General features: G+C 34.8%; 2 protein-coding genes across 3 annotated transcripts in view; one reads left to right on the top strand and one right to left on the bottom strand.

Moving 5' to 3' along the window:
* LOC128677582 (hemicentin-2-like) overlaps positions 1–9,378 on the top strand; it is a 195,894-nt gene extending 186,516 nt beyond the window's left edge. For both annotated transcript variants that reach the window (XM_053758533.1, XM_053758532.1), the window contains 3 exons: positions 5,539–5,673; positions 7,135–7,351; positions 7,963–9,378. In XM_053758533.1, coding sequence (XP_053614508.1) covers positions 5,539–5,673; positions 7,135–7,351; positions 7,963–8,078 — 468 coding nt within the window. In that variant the 3' untranslated portion in view covers positions 8,079–9,378. The remainder of the gene's footprint in view (positions 1–5,538; positions 5,674–7,134; positions 7,352–7,962) is intronic.
* A 3,061-nt stretch (positions 9,379–12,439) lies between these two features.
* On the bottom strand, positions 12,440–22,838 carry LOC128677635 (uncharacterized protein). Its single transcript, XM_053758611.2, has 14 exons — positions 22,650–22,838; positions 22,220–22,562; positions 21,556–21,711; positions 21,165–21,310; positions 20,815–20,890; positions 20,261–20,401; positions 19,824–20,008; positions 19,247–19,424; positions 18,891–19,010; positions 18,439–18,542; positions 17,681–17,855; positions 16,957–17,135; positions 15,647–15,794; positions 12,440–14,805 (listed from the first exon to the last, which is right to left on the bottom strand). The coding sequence occupies exons 1-14, from the start codon at positions 22,694–22,696 to the stop codon at positions 14,707–14,709; spliced, it is 2,097 nt and encodes a 698-aa protein (XP_053614586.1). The 5' UTR covers positions 22,697–22,838; the 3' UTR covers positions 12,440–14,706.
* Positions 22,839–24,984: the final 2,146 nt, after the last annotated feature.

The raw sequence follows: 24,984 nt of genomic DNA on the forward strand, positions 1-24,984 counted from the left end.
TATTTTTGCAAATAAATGTTACTCAAACTTATTTACGTGGACAACATACAATTTTATACATTTTTTTAAAACGGTCAAGTGCTGAATATTTTATAGTCTTCTTTACTTTCATCTAAAACTAGGTGTAACTCTATAGCGCCAGCCCTGAAACGAGGCCAGCGTAGAAAAAAGGCAGGAAAAGTGGAATATTTCAAGTCAAAGTGGAATGACGGGGGATATTTCTCTTTAAATCGTGACGCAAAACGCGTTCGTGGATATTTCTGTTCAGAATTGCAATTACATAACGAAATTGGTATGCAACACATATGTACAGGTACCTGCAAACTTAAAAATATATAATATGTGATTAATGCAAACATGTTTTTGTTAGCGAAACACGTAAGATTTTGCTCTAATTTATTACGATTGAACTGAAATTTTGTTTACTTGCGATTGATTATTACGGAATTTGAATTACAATGCAATATCCAAGTTTTATAGTTTATCCTCACTAATAATTTTATAAATGCGAAACTAAGGTTGTCTGTTGCCTTTTCACGCATTATTTTCTTCTTGATACTTCGCATACATGTAGTTTTAAGAATACAAAGAAGAACATAAGGTACAGTCAACAGCACTTTAACCTACCCAAATTCATTGCAAACTCACCGCTATTACCGCGCCATAGAGGTTCATACAGGCTAACTTGACGTGCTGTTGACTGTACACTATATTCTTCTCCATACTTGAAACTATAATTCAAAATTTCAAAAAAATTGGTTGAGTAAATAAAGCGTGAAGAGGTAACCAATAAACTTACCCTCGCATTTATTATACTAGTTATTTACGAATACGGCGCAGAGAAGATAAAGAACATTATGAAGGAAAAGTGAAACATTACATTACAAGCCCATCTAGTTTCGTGTATAACATAAATATGTATAGCTAACATTCGGCGTCCGTAATATGCCTTTGAGTCTCCGAGTGACCCGCGCGAACATAAACAAACGCCTGTAGCGAATTCTTGGGAGTTCAAAAGCAAAACAGACTGTTTTCCTTCACGACTAAGTGATGTCGGTAAATAATTAGACTCCAGTGTTTAAGTTTATGGTCCTTTGTATGAGACTTTGTGTGGGTAAAAAGCGAGTCTACCTCTCGCGTATCTCTCTCGTCTGAGCGTCTTTCTGGGTGTTTTCCAGCTATAATTCGAAGCCCATGGTTCGTCTTCTAAGTTTGTTTTCTCCGTTTTGCCTGGTGTTTTCTATTCTTATATTAGTCAGATCATTGGTTCGAACACCGTCATTAACCTCAATCAAATTTCAACAAAGACAAGAATCTTTTTACTACCCTAATTTATAAATAATTAACTGTATTTGTGTGTAAAATTTTATTAATATTACATTGTTAAGATATCAGAAAGGTTCTTTATTTTGAAGGACGATATTGACGGCGGCCAAAATGCTCGTAAATTCACACATATCTTTGAAGTCGAGTATCCAGCTGGGTTAGTAACAGTTTAATAATTAAATGCTCTTTAAGCCACATACTATGTACATATGCGAACCCTGAAAACACCCTTTTCAGGCCCTTAGTCGTAAAAAACTTCGATCGATACTCAAAGATAGTCAATTTCCTGCCAGCGCGTAAAATGTAACCAAAACTACCCGGTAACTGTCACGTACAAAATCGTCTCTGGAACCTCCAAACAGTTCCTTATTCGGCGTTATAACTACGCTACATAATGCACGACGCGCTACGACGTTGTGCGTGTGTGAAGGGTGCAGCGATATAGGCCACATATAAATTATTATTTTAAAACATGTTTTTAGCATTAAGTCCGCCTATTATAAATTGTGTTATTGTGTTACAAAGTTGAAATGAATACAAAAAATATTATTTATAAATTGAAGTTTGGAGATCGTTTGTATGTGGGATTGTTATTCAATCACGTAAAATCTACTGGACCGATTACAATGTTTAGTAAATTGATATGATACATCACAAAGTATATTACTTTTATAATTTTGGAATTTAGAGATGCTAGTAATTGGCATGGTAGCTTATGCGATTCCATACATCTGATATATCATACGTTAATATATTATAACAATCCCAAAAGTAAAAAGGATGGATGTCGAGTGAAAATGTATCGATGTTGTGAAAATGTATCATGTGGGTACATAGATATTTAACCTGGAATGGGATAAGTACTTTTAATATTCCTACGGAGCTAAGATCCGGATCATATATTAAAACTTGTGATATTGTCACGTCGCGCCGCGTCGTGCTGCCTTGTTTTCCTTATCTAGGAAGCCGGGAGAGGAGTTAAAAAAGGCACATTATCACCTAGCATTCAACTCACGTGCTCACCGATTGTTTTGTGGCCTCATGTATAACACATTGTATCTACCCTTGTAATACGTACAGTTACCGTTTTTGTTACAAGAAATTTGGGAGGAATGGAGATAGTGTCGTTTTTACAAAAAAACTATTATGAAAGGGATCAGAAAAAACTTTTTTTTTCGGTAATATCAATATGCTATTTAAGGTGTTGACTATTTCCCAATTTGTTAATCTTTACGTTTTATTAAATTGTACCGTATTTCCATTAAAATCACTTTAAATTAAAGCCTAGTGTATATTATTATGTAATGCGTAGTAGTTCACTGAATATTTTGGTTTAAAACAATTAGATAACTGGTAAATTAACAACAATTTAAATAACAACAATAAATAAGACTTTTTGATAGTGATTGCGAAATTTGAAACCAATTTCACATTATATATTTTGACGACCCCTCGGTGGCGCAGTGGTAAAGTGCTTGCCTCTGAACCGAGAGGTCCCGGGTTCGATCCCCGGTCGGGTCATAATGGAAAATGATCTTTTTCTGATTGGCACGGGTTTTCTTATGTTTATCTATATATGTATTTGTTATAAAATATAGTATCGTTGAGTTAGTATCCTATAACACAAGTCTCGAACTTACTTTGGGGCTAGCTTAATCTGTGTGATTTGTCCTAATATATTTATTTATATTTATTTATATTTATTTATATTTATTTATATTTATTTATATTTATTTATATTTATTTATATTTATTTATATTTATTTATATTTATTTATATTTATTTATATTTATTTATATTCATTTATATTTATTTATTTAATGTACTCAAATTTTGAGGAGTTTCGACGCTACTAATTTTTCGTGAAAATTCCACTAGACCTAAGCTCCTAATTGTTCGCGGAACTTTCACTAGATCCTAGGCTATTTTTCGTGGAAACTTGCTCTTGCCACAACTCTGAACTAGGTACTTTGTTCCCATAAGACAGGACCTAACTTTAGGCTTCGTTATAAATATCCTGATCGATGATAAAATAACTGACGTGACATATACCGTTCTATAAATTTTAGTGCTATAACCATTGTATATTCTGTAGAAATGTAGTGGCAGAAACTTCAAATAATTAATTAATAACTTTTTCTCGACATTTTTCTCATTCGTGTGGGGTCGGTGCACAGACAGAGGTTAAATGGTCTGTGGGTCGGTGTTAACTCCTTCCATTTAGCTTCTACTTCTAATAATTAATTATCTGAAATCTTGACGTTCGTATCACACTGATAATATTAAAATTAACAAATTAATACCTCTCCAATTTCGCATAAAAGATTTTCGACAAAAAAATTATACTTTAAATATACTTTGCCTTACTTATACCTATTATCCTACCGTCCTATATATAGGACAGGTTTTTATGGAAAAGCCACCTGTGATTCGAACCTGGGCTTCTTTTCTTCGATCATAGGCGGACGGCTTTAACCACTGGACCACGCTTAGTTACTTGGCTCCAAATCCAAGTTCCCAATGCGCGAATCGTTTCTTTATGCAAACGAGAGTACGAAAACTTTAAACATTCAGCAAGCAGAATATCTACTATCTCCAGGATATACCTATATGGCTTCGATGTCTAAAAATGGAGAGCCGTTATATGCAAATCCACCTTCAATGGAGTGCGAGTACTTTGGTACTGATTCGAGCTAGGTTTTATTTACTTTGATGTTTGTGCGATATCGACGTTTCATCTCAGATAACTTACGAACGAGTTCAAATATTAAGATCCAATCTATGTAAAAATGTTATAAAATACTTTGTAACTTCTCATGTCCACTTTAAAAACATTGAATGGGATGTTTTTTTACTTCGCCGACTAAAATCCACAACAAACTTATCGATTTATGACATACTTTTAAATAACTTACTTCGCCCTTTAGTTTACTTAAGCCGTTTAAGGTTTAGACATGAAATGATTAATAGATTTTATGGGGTATTTTAATCTTAACTAGCCTTTGAAAACTTATGTGCTTATGTAGGTAGATAGAGGGTATAGTTTATAATGGAAATTTTAGTGCTGCTAAAGTTTCATACAGCAAATGAACAGCGACAACTAGAAGTAAAAGTAGGCACTGATTTTCCATATAAATTTTGATTAGCAGAGAATGTCTTAGAGCATTAAGTCCGCCTATTATTAACTTTTATGTTGTGCAATGAAGTTTAAATAAAGTATCAAATATCAGTGCAAATCTCTTATTAAACCTTAGTATTCTTATACTACAGTGTACCTACATCTCTTATTTAGCAGTAGTCCCTCATGGCTGAGGGTCCTGGTCATAAGTGGAATGAATCACACACAACAACTTTCTTGGCATTAGTAATGGAGTGGTTTGCCGTTGCCTTCTCCATTTCACACACAAGTTAATAATCAACCTGTGTGCAGGTTTCTCCACGATGTTTTCTTCACCGAAAGCAAGTGGTGGTCGTTGAAAACTACATGTGGCACGAGTAGGATTTAAACCTAGGACTTCAATCCACAAGCACGTTAACCATTACACCACCACCGCTTCACGTTTGTAGCTATAAGTTATTAAATGAATACCTTTTTTAATTCGTCCATCCAAAATAAAATTACAACTTAGAAAATAAAAGTGGAAAACCAATTTTTAAAATCCCTTCCGTTAAGTACCTATTGGACACACAAAATTGCCAGATTATCCGTAAAGCTAAGAATATAAAGAATACGAAATAAGAAAATCTTATCTATTCATTTTATCTCAGAAATAGCTAATACACCTAGAGATTTCACAAGGATTTTCTTTTGAATACATTTCTGTAAGCTTTAGATTAATATAAATACTTTATTGTGCATTTCTTGGATATCTGTATTTAAATAAAGTGTCAAAGCAAGTCGGTATTCTGTGAATCTCGATATAATATCAAAATTAATGAGAATATCATACAAACAGCGCTCTGCGTTACTGCGACTATAACTAACTTTTTATGAATAAAAGGAATACTTATTACAATGTTTATATAGACGTGAGTAGATAGGTTTTATTTGAGCCGATAATCTATTTACTGGCGATTACTAAAGTTGCTTTATGTGAATTCCGGACAGCGCTACGCTAAGAATCGAACCTTAGACCAGGTAGCGAAAGTGAAAGTGACCACTATGTCATAGAGGTTGTCAAAAGCTTATTTGGTATCTTTATCCATTCTAGGTGTCGACTCGTACCGGGATAGTGTCGCACTACGTTCGACTGCAAATCGTGGTGCCAGAAGCCTTCATCCTGGGATCCGGAGAGCACCATGTAGACCTCGGCAGCGTCATACACCTCATATGCATTGTGGAGAAGGTAAGCATAGGACAGTAGGAGAGATTGTACAATAAATTGTTTTGTGAATTTCCAACGATGTCCTTCTCCGGCACTTTTTCACGTCATATTAAAAATTATATACCTAATATCAATCAAATTAAGTACTAGCATTTGAGAACGACCATTGAGACGTTGAGAATTAATACCAAAAGAAAATCACTTAAACAGAGTTGATCCCTATCATGGCACTCAGATGGTCTGCTCCCTTAACTATAGACTAGTGTGCCTTTCAAATATGGAAAATGTTCAAAAATGAGCTCAGAAATTCCTCATGCTCTCCGACGTATAGAGTAACTTCACGCCCAAGAAAGGCGCCTTCAAATATTTTGAATGGAAGGTACAATAAAATAGAATAATCAATTGTGAAACATACACACACACAAACATACCCATATGGAAATATATATGTGAAAACTTAGATGCTAGGTGCGTGCGCGCTTAACAATAGGTAACGGCTCAGTGTTACGCTAAACAAAAATTCTACTAAGTAGGTACAATTTGAATCATTATACCTTCAATAGGAATTATCGATAGGATAAATTATATCCCACAAAACTCAGGTGAACGAAGCCCCTGAACACTATTAGCATATTTAATATCTGAAACCAACTCCCATAATATTCTGTGGAAACAATTCATCGCACTGGCCAGAAATAATAACACATTTTATAACATAAAAGAAGAAATTGACATCGAACAGCGAAGTCGATAAAATTCCCGACAATATTTCCTTTACGATGCCATAAACACAGGGTGCTTATTGGAAACTTTTCCGTTTTATAACTATCCGAAGTTCCGTAGTACCTTTCCGGCAATACGTTTGAGCTCAGTTCTCAGTATTTTAAAGGAACAATAAAAGATAGAAATTATTGAAATCTTGTCGTCTTGTCTTAACACTGCTGTCTGGTCTATTCATATAAATCTAATCTGTTTCCTTCCTAGTATGCCAACTAAATTGTCTTGTCAGTTGAAATACTAATTAAGTAGGTAGGTATGCAGATTCGGTAGGTTCGCTTGTGTATTTACCCAAACATGTAACATTTTGTCATTAAATAAGTTCGTGAGAGAGTCATAGGTATTATATATAGTGTACCTACTACACACTAGTATCTATATATAATATAGCTAATAACTTTCTGGTTGTTTCTTCCAAATGTACGCAACATTTTTAGGAAAACCGAAGGTACTTTAGTTGACGGTTAATCACCATGTGAGGCGTTTAGTTCTGCTATAATAAATAGGAACATATCTTCCCAGATATGTATTTCTAACATAATTTAGTGGTGTCTTTCGTTGTACCATTATGAACTGAGAACTGACATAGGACAAGTTGGTTCGTACCAGTTGGTTCATGAGGAAAACATCCCTTCAATGCAAATGGTTTACCAACATACAATTCCATGTATTATTTACCATAACGTATTTTTTTTCATTTTCCAGAGTCCAACTCCACCTCAATACGTGTTTTGGTACCACAATGACCGCATGATCAACTACGACGCCACCAGAGGCGGCATCACAGTGGAAACCGAGCCGGGGGCGCGAACTCAGTCGCGACTGACCGTGCGCGGCGCGACGCTCAAAGACTCTGGGAATTACACGTGCAGTGCGAGCAACACTGAACCTGCTTCTATACATGTGTTCGTATCTGAAGGAAGTAAGTATTTTAAAAAATATTACATTCTAAAAAAATATATAGATATTTCATGATGCTGATTGAAGCGCCGCCGTCTCAGTGGAAACAAGCGCGACGCTCAAGGATTCCGGGTGTGCAAGCACTTTATACTTGTTTGTATGTGATGGAAATGAGTATTAAAATTAAGAAATATTGATTTATGCTGCACAAGCTAACATTGAGTCATCACCACAGTGAAAACAGAGCCTCGAAAAAAGTTATAAGTTTTAACACTTCCCTCAATTCTTTAAATCACTGAGTCGGTTAACTGGTTAAAAAATAGCTTGGAAGTCTGCTTTTTATATTTTTTGTAATAAAAATAAATAAAGCTTAATACTCATTCCCATAATGAGTATTAAGTACAGAAAACTTAAAACTCATTCCCATACCTACATAAGCAAACTTTAAGCGGTGAAGTTTGTTGCACCTCCTTCTTCTTCACCTGCGCTTTGGAAGTCTGCAGTAGACTTAGTTTAAGTAATGTTTTTGACGTCATTATCTGATGTATTTCATCCTATATTGAATAAAGAATTTTGAATTTGAATTTAAAATTACTGCTTTAAATCTTTGTGATACATACTATTTCTTTCCAGGCAACAAAATGGCGGCGATCCTAAGGCGGAACACTAGCGCCATCCACGGTATCACTTCCAGCGCCACCTGCCTGCTGCTGTTGTCGTCAGCGCTGCTTCACTTCGGTCTGCGATGACGGTGAGCGGCGTCGCTCGTGGTGAATGGCATTTAGGTTATGGTTGTGGCTGCTACACACTATTGGTCTCCACCAAATATGTGCAATAATATATTCAAGAACAGAAATGTAGAAAACTGATTTTTAACGAATTTTTTTTTGTCGTTGCAACACCAAATTTAACGATCAAGATTGGTTTTTCATCACCGTGTTGGTGACCAAGATTTATCCTCAATTATTTTTTACACGTCGATAACTGGTATGTGCAGTGCTTTTACTATCATTTTTATGCCAGATACTTGCATGTGCATGTATATAATGACAAGTGCAATTGCTGGAATGCAAGTGACCAAGCATGTGTATTTGTAACACACGGATACGGACGTGAATGAATGTCATATACATTGCTTGTTTAATTACGAGCTTTGTATCGACCCACAGAAATCTAGCAATGTACGTCAAACTGGAGACTACACTTGCATTCCGCATTCCGAATATTGTATCTGGCATTACCATTAGCATAAACTCATGATCTAGAACGTTTTGGATCTTTCGAGATATTTCAACATTAAATCAAGGCACGTTTGTAGTCTTGACTCTTAATATTGAATATAATGTTGAGTAAATGAGACTCAATTTTTCATGTTGTCTCTATTAAACATACGAAACGAGACAGTGACAGACTGTCCCGTTGTTTGAGTAAAACTTGTCCTTAAAATTAAATTCCAAAGAAGGAGCCATTCAGGAATTATAATAGATTCAAAACTTAAAAATAATACTGAAAAAACTATCGTTTCACTTTTTGAGCAAGTTTTTTTACACTGATATTGATGTACTTTCCTTGAGTAACTTGACATTTCACTTTAGAGAAAAATAATTGTTTATTTAGTTTAGAAACTTATTGTAAAAACTAGAAGTGTCTGAATTTAATAACGTTTACAATATTTAAAAATATTGCATTTATCTAACTGCCATTTACCATAACTTTAGAGAACCCTAATAAATTCTGTATCATTTCCAATAATATTGTAATTAAGTTCATCCGAATAGTATTACATAAGGATTTGTAATAACATAGTTTTACTGAACACTTATTTGTGTAAATTAAGATAGAATATACTACAGGTGAATACTAATTGATCGTGTTAAAACTTTCTTTGTAATGTAAAAGTCTTTGAAGCCAAAAACACGTATTAATCTATTTTTAATTAACATTCGTTTTCGTTATTCATGTGTGGGGGCGGGATAATCACCACCACAGACAATATGTTCGCGATTTAAATGTTCTCATTTTTTTTACAGTTCCTTCTAATATTATTATTGTAACTTATTATTATTGTAACAACTTCCTTCATTTGTATTTTATTTCATTTTGATAAATAAAATTTTATTGAAAAATATAAGGAATTGTTACAATTTCTTAATGTATATAAATATTTTTTGATTAATTAGGCATAGCTTTCTGTTTTAGGATTTTATCTACAGTCGAAAGCACATCAAACTATCCAAATTCATTGCATATTCGTCCTTTATACCGCGGCACAAAGATCAGGGTAACTTGGAATGCAGTCGACTGTACTTTACCTGTTATAATAGTTGTTAAGTTTATATTGACCTAAATCTAGCTATGATTTGTCGACACCATTTTTAATGACACTAGCTAGTTATAGTTCAATATCGATTATTTTCATTATAACTGGCAGAAGCCCAAATATTCGACAGTAATTAAAGCAAATTCTAAACTCGCATTCTGTCTTTGTCTCACTATATAATTAGACAGAGACAGATCTAGATGATATATTGGAAAACAACCTACACAAGTAATATAGACAAAATCTACTACTGAAACTATCTCTGTCTAATCATATAGCGAAACAAAGACAGATTGCGAGTTGAGGATATCTGAACTTCAAATGTGAATTGATAGTTAATATATTAAATCGCATGTGTCTATGTGATTCGATCACGATAAATAATGTAACATATACGTATATGAATTGGATGAATATTAAAACGTTAAGTCAATTACATTATAACACGTATTCGTAGTGGAAACCTCAAAAATATTTGCGGAAAAAATTAATTCTTATAACCTGTTCCTTTAGAGATGTTAAGGAAGATAAAAGCCAATAAAAATAATCCATTCCTAGGATGGGATTTTCCTAGTTTATTCCCAAAAAAACCCGGCGCATACTCACAAAAAAGTGTTTTCGCTTCGTGTTGTGAAGAAATCGGGAAAAAATGTACATAAACACATCTCTCAGCATAGCTGAGCGAGATGGCAAATATTATCACTGAGAATATTGAGAATATATTCCCACCTCGCTGTCGTAAGGTAATTAAAAGAAGACGAATACATATTATACATTTCTCAAATAAACATACATTGCTAAATAAAATTCTTTAACCATTGTATTCAACCATAATTTTGTACCAAAGATATTTAAATTGTTAATTAAAATTGTAACTTTAACTCATTTCCAAACAAAGCTCATTAATATAAAGATTTTGTATAATTTGTTGAAAAAAAAAATAGTAAATTAGTTAAGTATAAATAATGTGTAAATCGGAATTAAAGTTAGACTATATTTGAATTTAAGCAGTTTATAGTATTTTAATTAGGACAAACCAGTTTTGGTACTTGTGTATTAACTGCCTCAGACATGTCTTCAAAACTTACTATTTCAATAAAGTAGTTAAAAATATATGGACAAAGTCCATGATATTTTCAATGTTTATTTATTTCATGGAATATTATTTGTATAAAATCACACACAAGTATCAAGACTACAAAGTAAATATGTGATACCAAGGAGATATAAGCCAATAGAGTTGGCGACATTAACTACTTAACGGCAATGGGACTTGATCCAATAAGGTGGTTTTTTTTAAATAAAATAAATTAGATTGATGTTTTGTTTTATGACATTCCATGGATTTTAGGCAGTTGGAATGGATTAAACCCAAGGATGTGTGAAGATGAAATTAAATGAAAAAATACAAACTATGAAACTTCGTAAATGTGCAATAATAAAATACATATTTTTATAGTAAAATTATTATAAAATTATAGTTAAAATTATAATATGATGATAATATAGGCTTGACAGATCGAATCGATTCTCATAAGTTAAATTCAATGGAGACGAATTCATAGTCTTACCAATTACAGGAACAGACGTATAGTGGTAAAAACTTTAGCAACTTAAATATAACCGTAATTTTGTAGCAAAAGTTCAAAAAAAATATCAAATGAATAAATATATGTTTAACAGTTAATGGAATCAACTCCATGCGTTTCTAAGCTCCTTGGCGTCACCAGCATAATTAACTGACCTATTCTAACGTTCGTTATCTCATGTACATACTATAATAACGTAGATAGATAATTATAGTTACTGTAAATATCTAACTCGTCAGTGTTATTAAAGTTTACTGTACAAACAATTTTGGTGATCCCGTATGCAATAAATAATAAATTCCTTCGGAATGTCCCGTTTTATTTTCATGGACATGGCAACGAATAGGCCCTAACCATATACTGTGTGGGTTAGCACGAGTATTTGCGAATACGTAATCGTGTCGCAAAATTCATTTGGAAAATGGACAACGCCTCTATCCTACGTAGAGGTAACTATTACATTTTAATATGAATTTTTAAGTTTTATACGATTGAGTTTTAGCAGAAACTTGTGCTAACCATACTGTAAACTGTAATGCGAAGAACTAATATATATTCTACAATGCAATCTGTTGCTGTAGGCGAGTCGTACGTAACTGCGAGTTTTTCAGGCATACCTATATGTTTAAATTTTGGTGTGATTTTAGAACGCCACTGCTCCTGCCATACAAAATAACGTGCATGGAAAAGTGAGCTTTAGTACGTCCACGTGTAGATATATTTTTAAATGACAACAGTAGGCTACTATATTGTGTCAACGTGAAGTATGACCAGTAGAAGCTAACACTTGAATGAACATAATTTTTTCGGGTGTGTTGTAGTATCATAGTATTTGAACGAGTTCATTGCGAATTCGCACTTATTACAAGCAAGTTACGGTCCATGAGTAACTTCATATATGAACCAGAACCAATAACTAAAATAGGATTTTTATTATGTTTTATTAAAGTACCCGCAAGTTTTTTTTTTAGCCGAAAACACTGCACACTTTGATCTTATAGTAAGCTTATTTTGATTTAAATTATTTAGGGTGCGTTGCACCATTCAACTTTGACGTTGACTTTAACCTGCACAGAAAAACGCAAAGTACGCGTTACAATGACGGCGGCGCGCATGTAAAATTTAACGTCGAAGTTGACTTTTAAAACCCACGTTAAACGAACTAAGAACACGAATTAAAATTCCATAAAAAAAAAACAAATTGTCAACAACTAACATTTTTATTACAAATAAATATACCTGACATTAAATATGCTTATGTTCATTAAATAACAGATCAAAATGCAACAATAAAACTTATACAAAAAATGATAATGGATTATTTTCGTAAATCGAATTTAATATATAAAATAATTATTTAAAGAAAACTACACATTTGTTTCAACTATTGGAAGGCTAGCGATAAAGGTAATGATAATCTATATAGATAGATAGAGCAGAGAAATATATTTAACAAACCAATAGGATCTGGTTAAATATATTAACCAGTTTTTCACAAAACAGACGTTATTGACACAAGCTTTAATTGTTGTCAGAGAGATCTCATTGCATTCAATGCGTGACGAAGAATCATGTCCGTGCAGTGAACCCTTGAGGAGTTTATGTAGTCGCCGTTCCTGGCTCAGGTCACGTTATAATAATGCTTTGTTATCTAAACGTGTACGTACAAAGTTTCAATTCAGTCGGTTGAAGATATCTGTTTCAAATTTGAGTTACAAGATTCTACCCGAACATACATATTTATATACATTGCATGTTAAATTAAAGATTGTAAAAACATTAAAAGATAAAAATTGCTTACAGCGGTATGTCCGCCTTTAGTGCATCAACATTTTTATTGTATATTCTGTTTTTGTGTGTAATTATTTGTCTATGTTATTATACCATTGGTTGCAAAATACATCTCTCCTTTTCGGTCCGGTGGAGAAGACACGTAAACAATTACATAACAAAACCAATAAAGGCGAAGCGAGTATTAACTTAAATCCAAACAATTCACCAAAACTCAAGAGTAAACCATGAAATTAACCTTAAAATTATCATAAGAATAAAAGAAATAAAACCCCATCCAGTCGGCTAATTAATTACAAAGACAAAAAAACTATAGACAACGGTACAGCCTACACAAAAAGAGATAGAAGATTTCCATATATAAATAAAAATATCGTATATCCGTAATCCCGGCCCAGATCGTAAAAATTGTTCCTAGTGAAACAGGGTACATAGTGAGGGACAGAAGATATTACAGATAGAAGAAGAAGATATAGACTCTGTCCCGTTTCTTCTCATATATTTCTAATACGAATTTGGAAGTATAGTTTTCTTTATGCTCTGAGCATGGGTATAAAAGTAATTAGAGAGATATTGTTTCGATACAAACTTGTAATGAAAAACACTATATCGGCGGCATTTAACCGAAGTAGTGTACTGATCGATAACACATTATCGAATAATAATACTATGGATAGTATCGATGTTGTTCTAATAATCAGCTACGGATAGTTTTTTTTTATAGTAGCACACAGCCCACTTGACTAAATTGAGGTCCAGCTAACTGTCAGATAGTACAATATAATCGTTAGAAATGGACAAATTCGAAAGACAGTCTATTTATCAAGTGTGATATTATTAATTGTGTGTTAACATTGGTGAGTATTATTCTATATCCTTTTTACTGTACCGTGCTATTCTTAACCTTGACGTTGGCTAAATCATCGTTATGGCGAACGATTGAGAAGACACAAGAAAAAAAAAACTTTGGTGTCAGATTTTATTTTTGACATCTGACTTTGACAGATGACAGTTTCTCGAGTTTATTGACCAATCGAACGAACATTGAACCTCACGTGGTGACAAATGAAGTGTAGCATATTTGAAAATCAAAAATAAATTTAAAAAGAGTCATATAAGATAAAAATATGTTTGTCTCTCAAACGGTAAACAATCGTGCTTCCTATAGAATATATGCCGCTCTAAACCCAAACTATTCTATTACTAACTGCGCCCCCGGAGCTCCTCTCCCATGGAAGTTTCAGAATTATAAAGTACCCTATGTGCTATTCTAGGATATATTATAACCGTATACCAAAATTCATCGAAATCCGTCCAGCAGATTTAGCGTGATAGAGGAACAAATATCCTCGAATAAAATGCATATATAGGTACTTTAATAACCAAATACAATTATTTAATCTCACTTTAAATTATCATTAATTGCATACTTACATTATAAAAATAATGTCGGTCGCATTTGTCTGTATGAACGCGATAAACTCAAAAACTACCGGACGGATTTTTGTACGGTTTTCAACAATAGATCGTCTGATTTCCGAGGCAGATTATTATGGTTTTACCCGAGCGAATCCGGAAAGGGCTGCCAGTGTATAATATCAATGAGTTTGTGTCTACCTATAAATAAATTGAACTACATTATTCACTATTTGAGCAAATAGACTAGCCTTGTCTATTTCATAACGCTCGGGACGTGGATTCTGTTTCTTGGTCTTGTTGCTTGATGAGGTTCCAATAGTAGCCCTTTAGCTTCTTCAGCTGATCGTGGGTTCCCATCTGGAAGTATGAAAACGAATCATTATGAAATAAAGACACAAATCATTGCGTCTATTCGTTCTCTCCTTTTTTTATAAGGACAAATCACACAGATTGAGCTAGTCCCAAAGTAAGTTCGAGACGTGTGTTATGGGATACAAACTCAACGATACTATATTTTATAACAAATATATAGATAAACATCCAAGACCCGGGCCAATAAGAATAAGATCATTTTCCATCATGACCCGACCGGGGATCGAACCCGGGACCTCACGGTTCAGTGGCAAGAACCTTACCACTGCGCCACCGAGGCCGTCGTCTACACGACGCGTAATAAGATATGGGAAAAAGGGACAGAATGTGGACGTTAGAAACGCGTAACTATGTATTGATATATTATATCTTTAATAACACACTTAGCCTTCCCCGGAGAAGACTATGTGTGGTACTAAAGCTATATCAATACGGGTGCGTATCGATTTATCGAAGATTGAAATATCGACAGTTGAAACGTCGATAACGATGAGGTACCTATGTCCTTCTCCATACTTCGAACTACATGTATGCAAAATTTCAAGAAGATTGATTGAGTACATAGAGCGTTAAGACTTTAAGAGGAAACAAACAAACTTACTTTCGCATCTAAACTAATATGAAAAATGCGAAAGTAAGTTTCTTTTTTTTACTCAACCAATCTTCTTGAAATCTCGCATACATGTTGATTGAAGTCAGGAGACGGACATACACTTTTCATCTCGGAATAATAACAGTACCCGTGGTAAATTTACACAGGCGAAGCCGCGGGCATAAAGCTAGTTTATAATATTAGTTACAATCAGAATGGTAAATAGTCACTGACCTCAACAATTCTCCCTTTGTTGAGCACCACGATGAGGTCAGCGTTCATGACGGTGGACAGTCTGTGAGCTATTACCAACACGGTGCGGCCTTTCGCTGCCGTCTCTAACGCTGTCTGGACCACCTTCTCACTGGCGGAGTCTAATGCACTGAAATAATAACGATAATTACACAGGGTTACTGGTTCAAACGCAAAACCACCTAAAGACTACTTGGATACATCAAAATCAAGCAGCTTTTATTCTACGATTTGTCGTGATGCGTAGTTTTTGTTTTCATATAAAAAAAATCTACTTTGCGATTCTACATCTTAACTCTATGTAATAACATACTTTTATTCTACGATTTTTCGTAATGCGTAGTTTTTTTTTCATATAAAAAATCTATGCATCACGAAAAATCGTAGAATAATAGTTGCCAAGCAACACAAGAAGCGGAATCGGAATCGAACATAGAGTTAACGTTTTATAGAGACGACATTAAAATTGAAAACAGCAAAATTTTCGTATTTATTACGTTTAGACAAAAGTCGTAGAACAAAAGATGTTGGTCTCTATGTACCTTATGCGCCTTTGGAAGGTTATGCGTTAGATACCAGTAACCCTGTATACTAAACGACAGATATTAAACGCGGGGTGTCGGAGTCGGGGGTTAAAAAAGGCACGTGTTAACCCCCGACGCAAAAAGGAGTTATAAGCTTAACGTGTCTGTTTGTGGCATCGTAGCTCCCAAAAGGATGAACAGATTTTCGTTTAGTTTTTTTTTTTTTGTCATAGATAATTTTATCCCGTGTGTTCCTATCCATGTTTCATGAAAATCAGTTCAACCGTTCAAAAGTTGTAGCGAAATGAATATTGAAAGTAGGGGTTATTTAATTTGTCTAACAAATAAATTTGTTATTACGTAGCTTGTATACCTAGGACCTTTGTAACGACCTTTGTAATAACTTTGTAAACGACCTTGTTAGTATAACTATGCAACGCGAAAGTTAAAAGTAGTCATAATTAAGATAATTTACAAAAAAAAATTAAAAGTAGTTATAATTACGATAATTATACAAAAATAAAAAAATACACGTCTACCGTTCTTTAATCGATTTATCTCTCTCATGTTTAATGTCAGTTTGAGAGTCTCATTTTGTGTAAAATCTTATCTGCGGCTCACAGAATACATCTACTTACCAAGTTTCAACAGTATAGTTCTTATAATCGGAAAAAAGTGACTGTGACATATGGATGGACAGACAGACATTAAGAATCTATAAGGGTTCCGTTTTTTCCATTTGGCTACGGAATCCTAAAAAAAGGTTACCTAGTAGCTTCATCCAATATAAGTATGGGCGGATTCTTCAACACGGCTCTGGCTATAGCGATCCTCTGTTTCTGTCCCCCGGATAGCGCCATCCCTCTCTCGCCCACGAGCGTGTCGTAGCCCTCGGGGAAGCCCGAGATGAACTCGTGCGCGTTCGCGGTCATGGCTGCCTTGTACACCTGCACCAATTCCAATTTTTATAATATATAATTACATAAATATATCCATACATATTATAAACAGAAGTGTATATGTATGAAATCAAAGAAAATGCAAATACAGAGGTACTCGTATTTAAAAAACAAAATACAATAATTAAATGTCACTTTAATTGATCATTAATTGATCATACCTACGACCAACTTAAATCATTACATATTATAAAAATAAGTCGGTCGCGCCTGTCTGTGTGAACGCGATAAACTCAAAAACTAACGGACGGTTTTTTGTACGGTTTTCACCAACAAATACCATGATTCCCGATGCAAGTTTAAGTGTACAAACAAATTATTATTATTTTACCCGAGCAAAGACGGGACGGGCCGATAGTTTGAAATACACATCACAAGCGGTCTCTAGAATAGGATCACTCCATTTGCTCCCATCGATGTCGTAAGAAGCGACTAAGGGACACACAGTTATAACAGCTGATAGGCAATAATAGAATGCGTCTTAACTGAGGAAGGGATCGGAATAGTGCTCAGTAAGATGTTCTCATAACTACCTCATCATCAGACGCATCAGGTTTCCCGTATCGAATATTCTCCCGGACGCTGGTAGCGAATAACACTGGCTCTTGGCTTATGAGACCTAATGCCCGCCCTCGGAGCCACTTCACATCGAAATCCTTGATGTCCACATCATCTATAGTGATCTGGCCGCGGTCTATGTCGTAGAACCTGGAAATGGCAACCGCATGACCTTGAACGATTGTAACGAAGAGCCATGTCCCATTGCTTAGTCGTGCGCCGTCTTATCGCGACGTCCGTCGACAGAGAACGCAGAAATTGTATGAAGTTTCGACGTTAGTGTCAAACGCTATAGAAAATAACGGAACCACGATGTACTGCGTCCCAACGGAGCGCGACTGAGCAATGAGGCATGGCGTTTAGTTGGACCCACTTTCGCGGGCCTTAGGCTCCGACGCTCAACGGCTGAGCAAGGAAAGTTGCACCCACTTTTGCGCCGCCATTTGCGTTTGGCTACCTTCTAACTAAATGTATTTATATAATTTAATTTATATAATTAGCTATTTTCTCGAAATTCTCCATGTTTTGTGTAGACAAATAAATAAATATAAATATATCAGGACAAATCACACAGATCGAGCTAGCCCCAAAGTAAGTTCGAGACTTGTGTTACGGGATACCAATTCAACGATATCATATTTTATAACAAATACATATATAGATAAACATCCAAGACCCGGGCCAATCAGAAAAAGATAATTTTCATAATAGCGGCACGAGGCCGCGGCGCGACCTCTCCAGCAGCGCCGCGGCCGTGGACTTCCCGGAGCCGGAGCTGCCCACGATGGCGGTGCTGCGGGCCGCTGGGAGCTTCAACGTGAAATTCCTGAGAACATTCTGGAAAATACCATTTAAATATTTTAGATAGGTACCCAATTAATGGAATACAGGAAGCCAAAGTATCGTTTGAAACCGTTTATTGATATATTTTTTTATATACTACTAATATCATAAATGCGAAAGTTTGAGGATGTATGTGTATGTATGTTTGTTTGGTTCACGCAAAATCTGCTGCACGGATTGTTATAAAATTTGGTACACGAGTAGAATATAACATGGAATAACACATAGGATAGTTTTTATCCCAAAATTCACACGAGAGCGAAGCCCCGAGGCGTAGCTAGTATGTCATTGGCTACACTAGCTTAGTCTTTAGTATTCTTTGTCTATGGTAAATATACTCACAACGTCAGGTCTAGTGGGGTACGCGAAGGTGACGTTCTTAAACTCTATGTCCCCGCGGAACTCGTGGTACTTTATGGTCTTGGTGCCAGAAGAGTCCATCTGTGGTACCATGTTGATATACTGGAAAAATATATGGTTTTATTTAGTTCCATTTTATTTAAATTAAAAAAAAAACAGCAATAGACAGATACACCCTTCACCACTAAACCAAAAACAATGAGTTAAGGCTACAGATCTCTTTATATATTGAAAAAACCATGACAAATCTTGCAAAGAAAACTGAGCTTTACGTCCATAATAATAAAGACTAAAACTCTAAAAAGTTGAACCTTACATCTGTGATAATAAAGTCTAACCTCAAAAACTCTTCCCCCAGCGCTTACTCCCTTCACGACTGAACCAAACAACAATGACAGTTGTGCGACAGATCGCTGGACAGTTTGAGCGTTGACGAGGAACGCCATGACGTCACCGGCGGACATTTGTCCGGTAGACATTAAGTGTCCGCCTAGAAACATAGTGCCGAGGACCATTCTGTGAAAAAATAAAAAAAAACAAAACCATCAAAAAAGAAAATACGTTCGAAACTTGAATTTTAAAAAGTTATTCTCAACTCTCATTTTATTCATCAAGAAACATTCTGATCACGAAGACAGGATAAGTGAAATATACACTAATAATATTTTCGACCTTACTATTATGGACTTAAAGTTAATAATGACTTAAATCACCCGTGAAAACAGATTAATTCCAGCCTGAGACAATCTAAGTTCTCTATGCGAAGAACTGGAACTCTGGTTTGGTTTTCTTTATAAAAGAGCCCTAATGTAAGTACTTTTGATTCTATTTACCCTGTCAGCTGTGTCAAGTAAAAGGTATAAAAGCAATAATATCTTGAACCTTTTTTATCACAGGCATAAAGTTGAAACTCACCCGTTGAGAAACAGGTTAGTCCCAGCTTGAAACAATCCAACACCAAGTCCCAACTCCATGCTGAGATCAGCGGCCGCTTCACATTCGTTCCCGAACATCTGCGCTTCATTTTCTTCGCCGGCGAACGCTCGAACTGTTCGTATATTCGATATCGCTTCTTCTGCTACTAACGTTGCTTTTTCTACCTGAAATTATATCAAATTTTGATATTGAAAATCAATTTTCCACTAACAAACTTCTACTAAACTGTGAACTCGAAGCAAAAGCAAAGAGGAGTTATGTGACGTTACGCGGGGCGGAAGGCAGACGAGTGGGGTGCGCGACTAAAAGTACTTCTAAATGAACATGTACCATGACACGTTCCACTGAGTAGCCTTTGCTCAGAAGTGGGACACACAAAAAGGCATAAAAATTATGTATAACAATAAAATATTTACCTGTGACTGAGCCTCTCTAGACAACTTCCTGAGTAGTGACCCGATGAACGTTCCGCCAATGACAACAGATGGTACGCACACCATCGTCAAGGCGGTCAGATGCGGCGATATCACAAGCAGGCTGACCGCGGAACCTATCACCTGAAATCGAATGTTTTATTCGGGATTTTTCCTCAGCAGTGCTCGTTCCGAAATTACAATAAAATCAAAATCATATGTTCACAAATTAGCTTCTGCCCGGGGCTTCGTCCGCGTATATATTTGTCAATATCTCGGGTTCTAAGCAACGTATCGCGATGAAACTTATATCAGATTTTGAGTTAGACCATGTGCTACACAATTGTGAAAACCGCATCAAAGAAAGGGAAGGGAAATAATATTTACTGCAAAGTATATGTAATAAAAACTTTGTTCTTGTCAGTGGAGCAGCCAAATTGTTTATGATACTCCTACTTTAGTAGCGAAAAATTGAACTCTCATAAAGCTATATTTAATTCCAATGATAAAATAAATACTAAATAATTGTTAAACTGTAGACAACATATAAAATATACCTGTGTGATAGCCCTTAATCCACCGGAAATGGTTTGTTTGAAGGAACTCTTGAAGTCTTGAACATCTACTGTCAACCTGAAAAAAAAAACTTTTAATCTTTGCTTTATCTACAACTCAAAAGACACATTTTCGTAAATATATTTCAAAATAATATTAGTTGTCTAAATGGCCAGTAGTGTCAAATTTTACTATTATAATAAACTGTAATTTAATTAAATTTATTGTGTGTGTAGTTCACTGGTGTGTATGCGAGTACTTACCATTAGCCGTAAAAGTCACGTCAGATACCTTTAGATGACTTGAATAAAATTTCACAATAACACACTCAAAAGGAGGATTAAATTTATACCTGTTTACAAGTTCGCCAGTCCTCTCCCGGTCAAAGAACGCCATATCTTGTTGAAGTATTGACACAAATAGGTCTTGCTTCATCTGACAAGCTACCTTCTCTCCAACTTGAGACAGCAAGTGGATGTATAGGAATGTAAATGCTGCCTGAAAATAATACAGTGCAATTAATACTGTGACAGTTTCACTAGAACTATAGAAAATATCTTATATCAAATTCTCATAACTATAGAAATCTATAATGCTGTCCAACTAAATAGTACAATTTTCAATCTAAAAAAAAATATGTACAGTCGAAGGCAGAATCTTTCCCAACTATGTATTAGTATGTATTATAGGATTAGCTTTTTCTGCCTGTGACTGTACACTATATAAGTGCACAAAACACTTACCTGTCCAATATATAAAGAAACTAATTTCAATGCTGGTAGTTTAATTTCATCAATGAAGTCGAATGTGGGATTGCTTTTCATGCCCGCCAACACGTTGACGATGGTCCCCAACATCGCCGGAATGTACACATTCAAAAATGCAACTGTTAAAGCAGACTGGAATAATTTACACACACATATAATTATGTTTAGGCCTACAGGTCTATCATATCATACAATGTGTTTTTCTTAGTGGTTCTCTTTTTATTCATTTTTTTTTATAGATGTACTGGAATTAATTTATTATTTGTAAGTTTTATATTTACACTACTATTTTGTGTACATTAATTAGTAAATAAAAATCAATTAAGAGAATAAACAAGTTATCATCATAGGCCCTTAGCTCTGTAGGTTATGACCAATAGTAGCTGTGGATGTCATTCCAGATAAGCTATGCCAAATGTTAAAAATCTACTCTATTGTCAGGAAGAGGAACTGAATACACTATTACTATAAAGAGGTTATATTTATTTATGGGTTTAGAACTACTCCACCAATTTTTAAAATTCTTTCATAGGCAAGGAGCTATATTTTTTATATTGTTGTTCAGTTGCCTATTATTCAATGATATTTATACACCAAATAATTTAATTTTTCATTTTTATATTGTTGTAAATATACTTACAGCCACTGCAGCTGCTAATAGCCATTTATGTGGCTTCAGATATTCAATTAACCTCTTCCAGTCAAACTTAGCACTGTCATCCTGAATATTCAGCCTCCTTTGTATAATGCGTGTATTTTTCTGTGCTTTGCATAAAGCAGAACTATCCTTATACATTAAACGAGCAGCTAAACCTATCCCTACACCTGTGCATAGCTTCCAGGGACTACAAATTAAATACGAATTGGACTTTGCACTATTCTCCAGACCTTCTTTCACATCAGATAAATGCCTCTTAAATACATTATTTGGCTTCGCTTTTAATATGTTTGTTATGTAAGCATTGCTTTTAGATAAAAGTAATCTGTAAACAATAAAATAATTGGTTAGAAAGCCCATAAATTAACGATAATTTGGAAAGAAATCTTAGCAATTTTAAGACTATGTTTACCTCTGCCTTGCCACTTTACAAGACTGAGTTTGTAACAACTGCCACATTTTTTATCAATAAATACAGTATTTTTATTGTATAAATAAATTAATTTAACATGTTTTCTGTTCTGTTTATGTAATTATTGCAGAAATAAAATAAACGATATTGATAAAATGAACATTAGGGTGAACTAGTCAAAATGTCAATGTCGATAATGTCAAATTGGCTGTCAGTGTCACGCATGCGCTTTGTGTAGTGAATTTTTTTAATAGCAAAGATATCATTCGTTTCAAACCAAAGAAAATTGGGACTATGTCTATCTATTTTTATAGGTAGGAATCATGGAATTAGTAGGTACTCGGTAGTACCTACTAGTTCCATAGTAAGAATATTCCATAGAAATAATACGTTACTATTTTTCCTACTTTTATATGAGTTGTTTGTTATATGAGTTTTTATATGATACAACAACAACCGTTTCAATGGTAGAGGGGGACTTGACATAACAAAAATTGGCAATTTAAAGCTTATTAATGTTACGAACGGTTTGCTAAATCCAAAAACGGTCTTCCCACAACTTGAATCTAAATTTTTTGAAAAACCTATCCAACAACACCCCATTTTATAGAAAAGATCATTCACACTTCACATGTAAAAGATAGGGGAAGTACACATGGATTTAGTATATACTTCGTACACTGAGTACCTCCTAATTCCATGGAAGTACACACCGCTTGCGAGGCCCTTTCTAAATCTATGAGGTAGGTATACAAAAAATTGTTTTTTCAAGTTTTTGTTAATATCAGCGTGAGTAAAGTACCTACTAGTAATTTTTGGACAGAAGCAAAAAAAAAAGGCAGACCGACGACATGGCAAAACAAAAACCCTAAAAAAAGTCCCCCTTTCGCCTTTGTCTGTCTGTCAATACTTATAAACGCGATAAATTCAACAAAAAAAAAGTAGGTACTTTTTCTGCGTTTCACCAATAGATACTACTAGTGTGATTCTTTAGGAAGGTTTAGGCGTTTCTACCTAATTTATTATAGCTTTAGGTACCCGAGCGAAGCCGGGACGTGCCGTTAGTATCGAATAAATACTGCCGATTGGTATAGCACAGATGTTTAAGTGGCGAACGTTCGCGAGTCCGACGCCAATACTACTCCTACTCATACAGACCTACATTGTTTAACTCAAGTGGTGCATATTTAACACAATTATTCGAATCTATTGATATTATTTTGTATACATTTAGAAGACATCACTATATTTTACCGCTATTTGAATACGGGTGATGCCGAAAACAAATGTAAAATATCTACATAAAAAATTTCGCTGACGTTTTCTTGGATTTAATTAATATACCTACTTACTTAGTTAATCTGACAACCGGATGCCGACGGCGAGAAAGTAGGATAGCGGACTCTGGGCTACGATGCTCAACGGCTGAGGAAGAAACCGGGAATACGCTCAGATAAGAAAGAAAAAAAAGTACCTAAGTTATTTTTTTTACAAAAGCATTATTTTTGACATACTTACCTACTTTCATACTGAAGCGACCTGGAAAATGTCAACTCTCTAGGTCTTGCCTGTAGAAAGCAGTTGAAAAGTCTACCTATAGGTACGTAATGTTCACGCATTCCCGTCGGCATGCGTCCGACGACAGTGTGGAGCTGCGGACTTTTATTTACCACAATAAAAAAACAGCAATGTATATCGCAATCTGACGACAGTGTGGAGAAAGTTTGTAAAAATTAAAACTGTTCAAATAAAATTGTGTAAAATCAATAGATGGCATTGATTGGGATAAGCTGGATACCAACATTGATAATAACTTATATTAGGGGACAGTTGCAGAGAAAATTTAATATTATAATCCTTTGATAGACATTAATATTTATTGGGTAAATTCAAACTTTCCCACAATGACCACACTGACCATTCAACCCTTGAACCAATGAAATGAATGGTAAATGGCACAGTCACTGTTTAAAATAATAAATCTAGCTAGGTCGATGGTAATACTTACTATTGATGAATTTTATTTGTGTTCAGTACATGAACATACAAATTAATGTAATTTTCTTTATAAATGTCAACTCAGTAGTTTTTTGTACAATGGTAACATTTTTTATATTTCGAAGTGTTGGCATCACTGCCATTTTTTTCTCTCACTTGTTTTTCCGTTAGCCAAACCGAATGGAACGGCTCTGTATTTTATTTCATTAAATATAGAAGTTTGCTATATTTCTGGTATCAGCTTGTTTTATTCCAACAAGCTAGCTCCTTCGAGCCGGATATGAACCAGCGACCTATGGATAACCTGACCTATGGTCACCTATTGTAATAAAACAGA

The sequence above is a fragment of the Plodia interpunctella genome, chromosome 18, assembly GCF_027563975.2.
Source record: "Plodia interpunctella isolate USDA-ARS_2022_Savannah chromosome 18, ilPloInte3.2, whole genome shotgun sequence".
NCBI lineage: Eukaryota > Metazoa > Arthropoda > Insecta > Lepidoptera > Pyralidae > Plodia > Plodia interpunctella.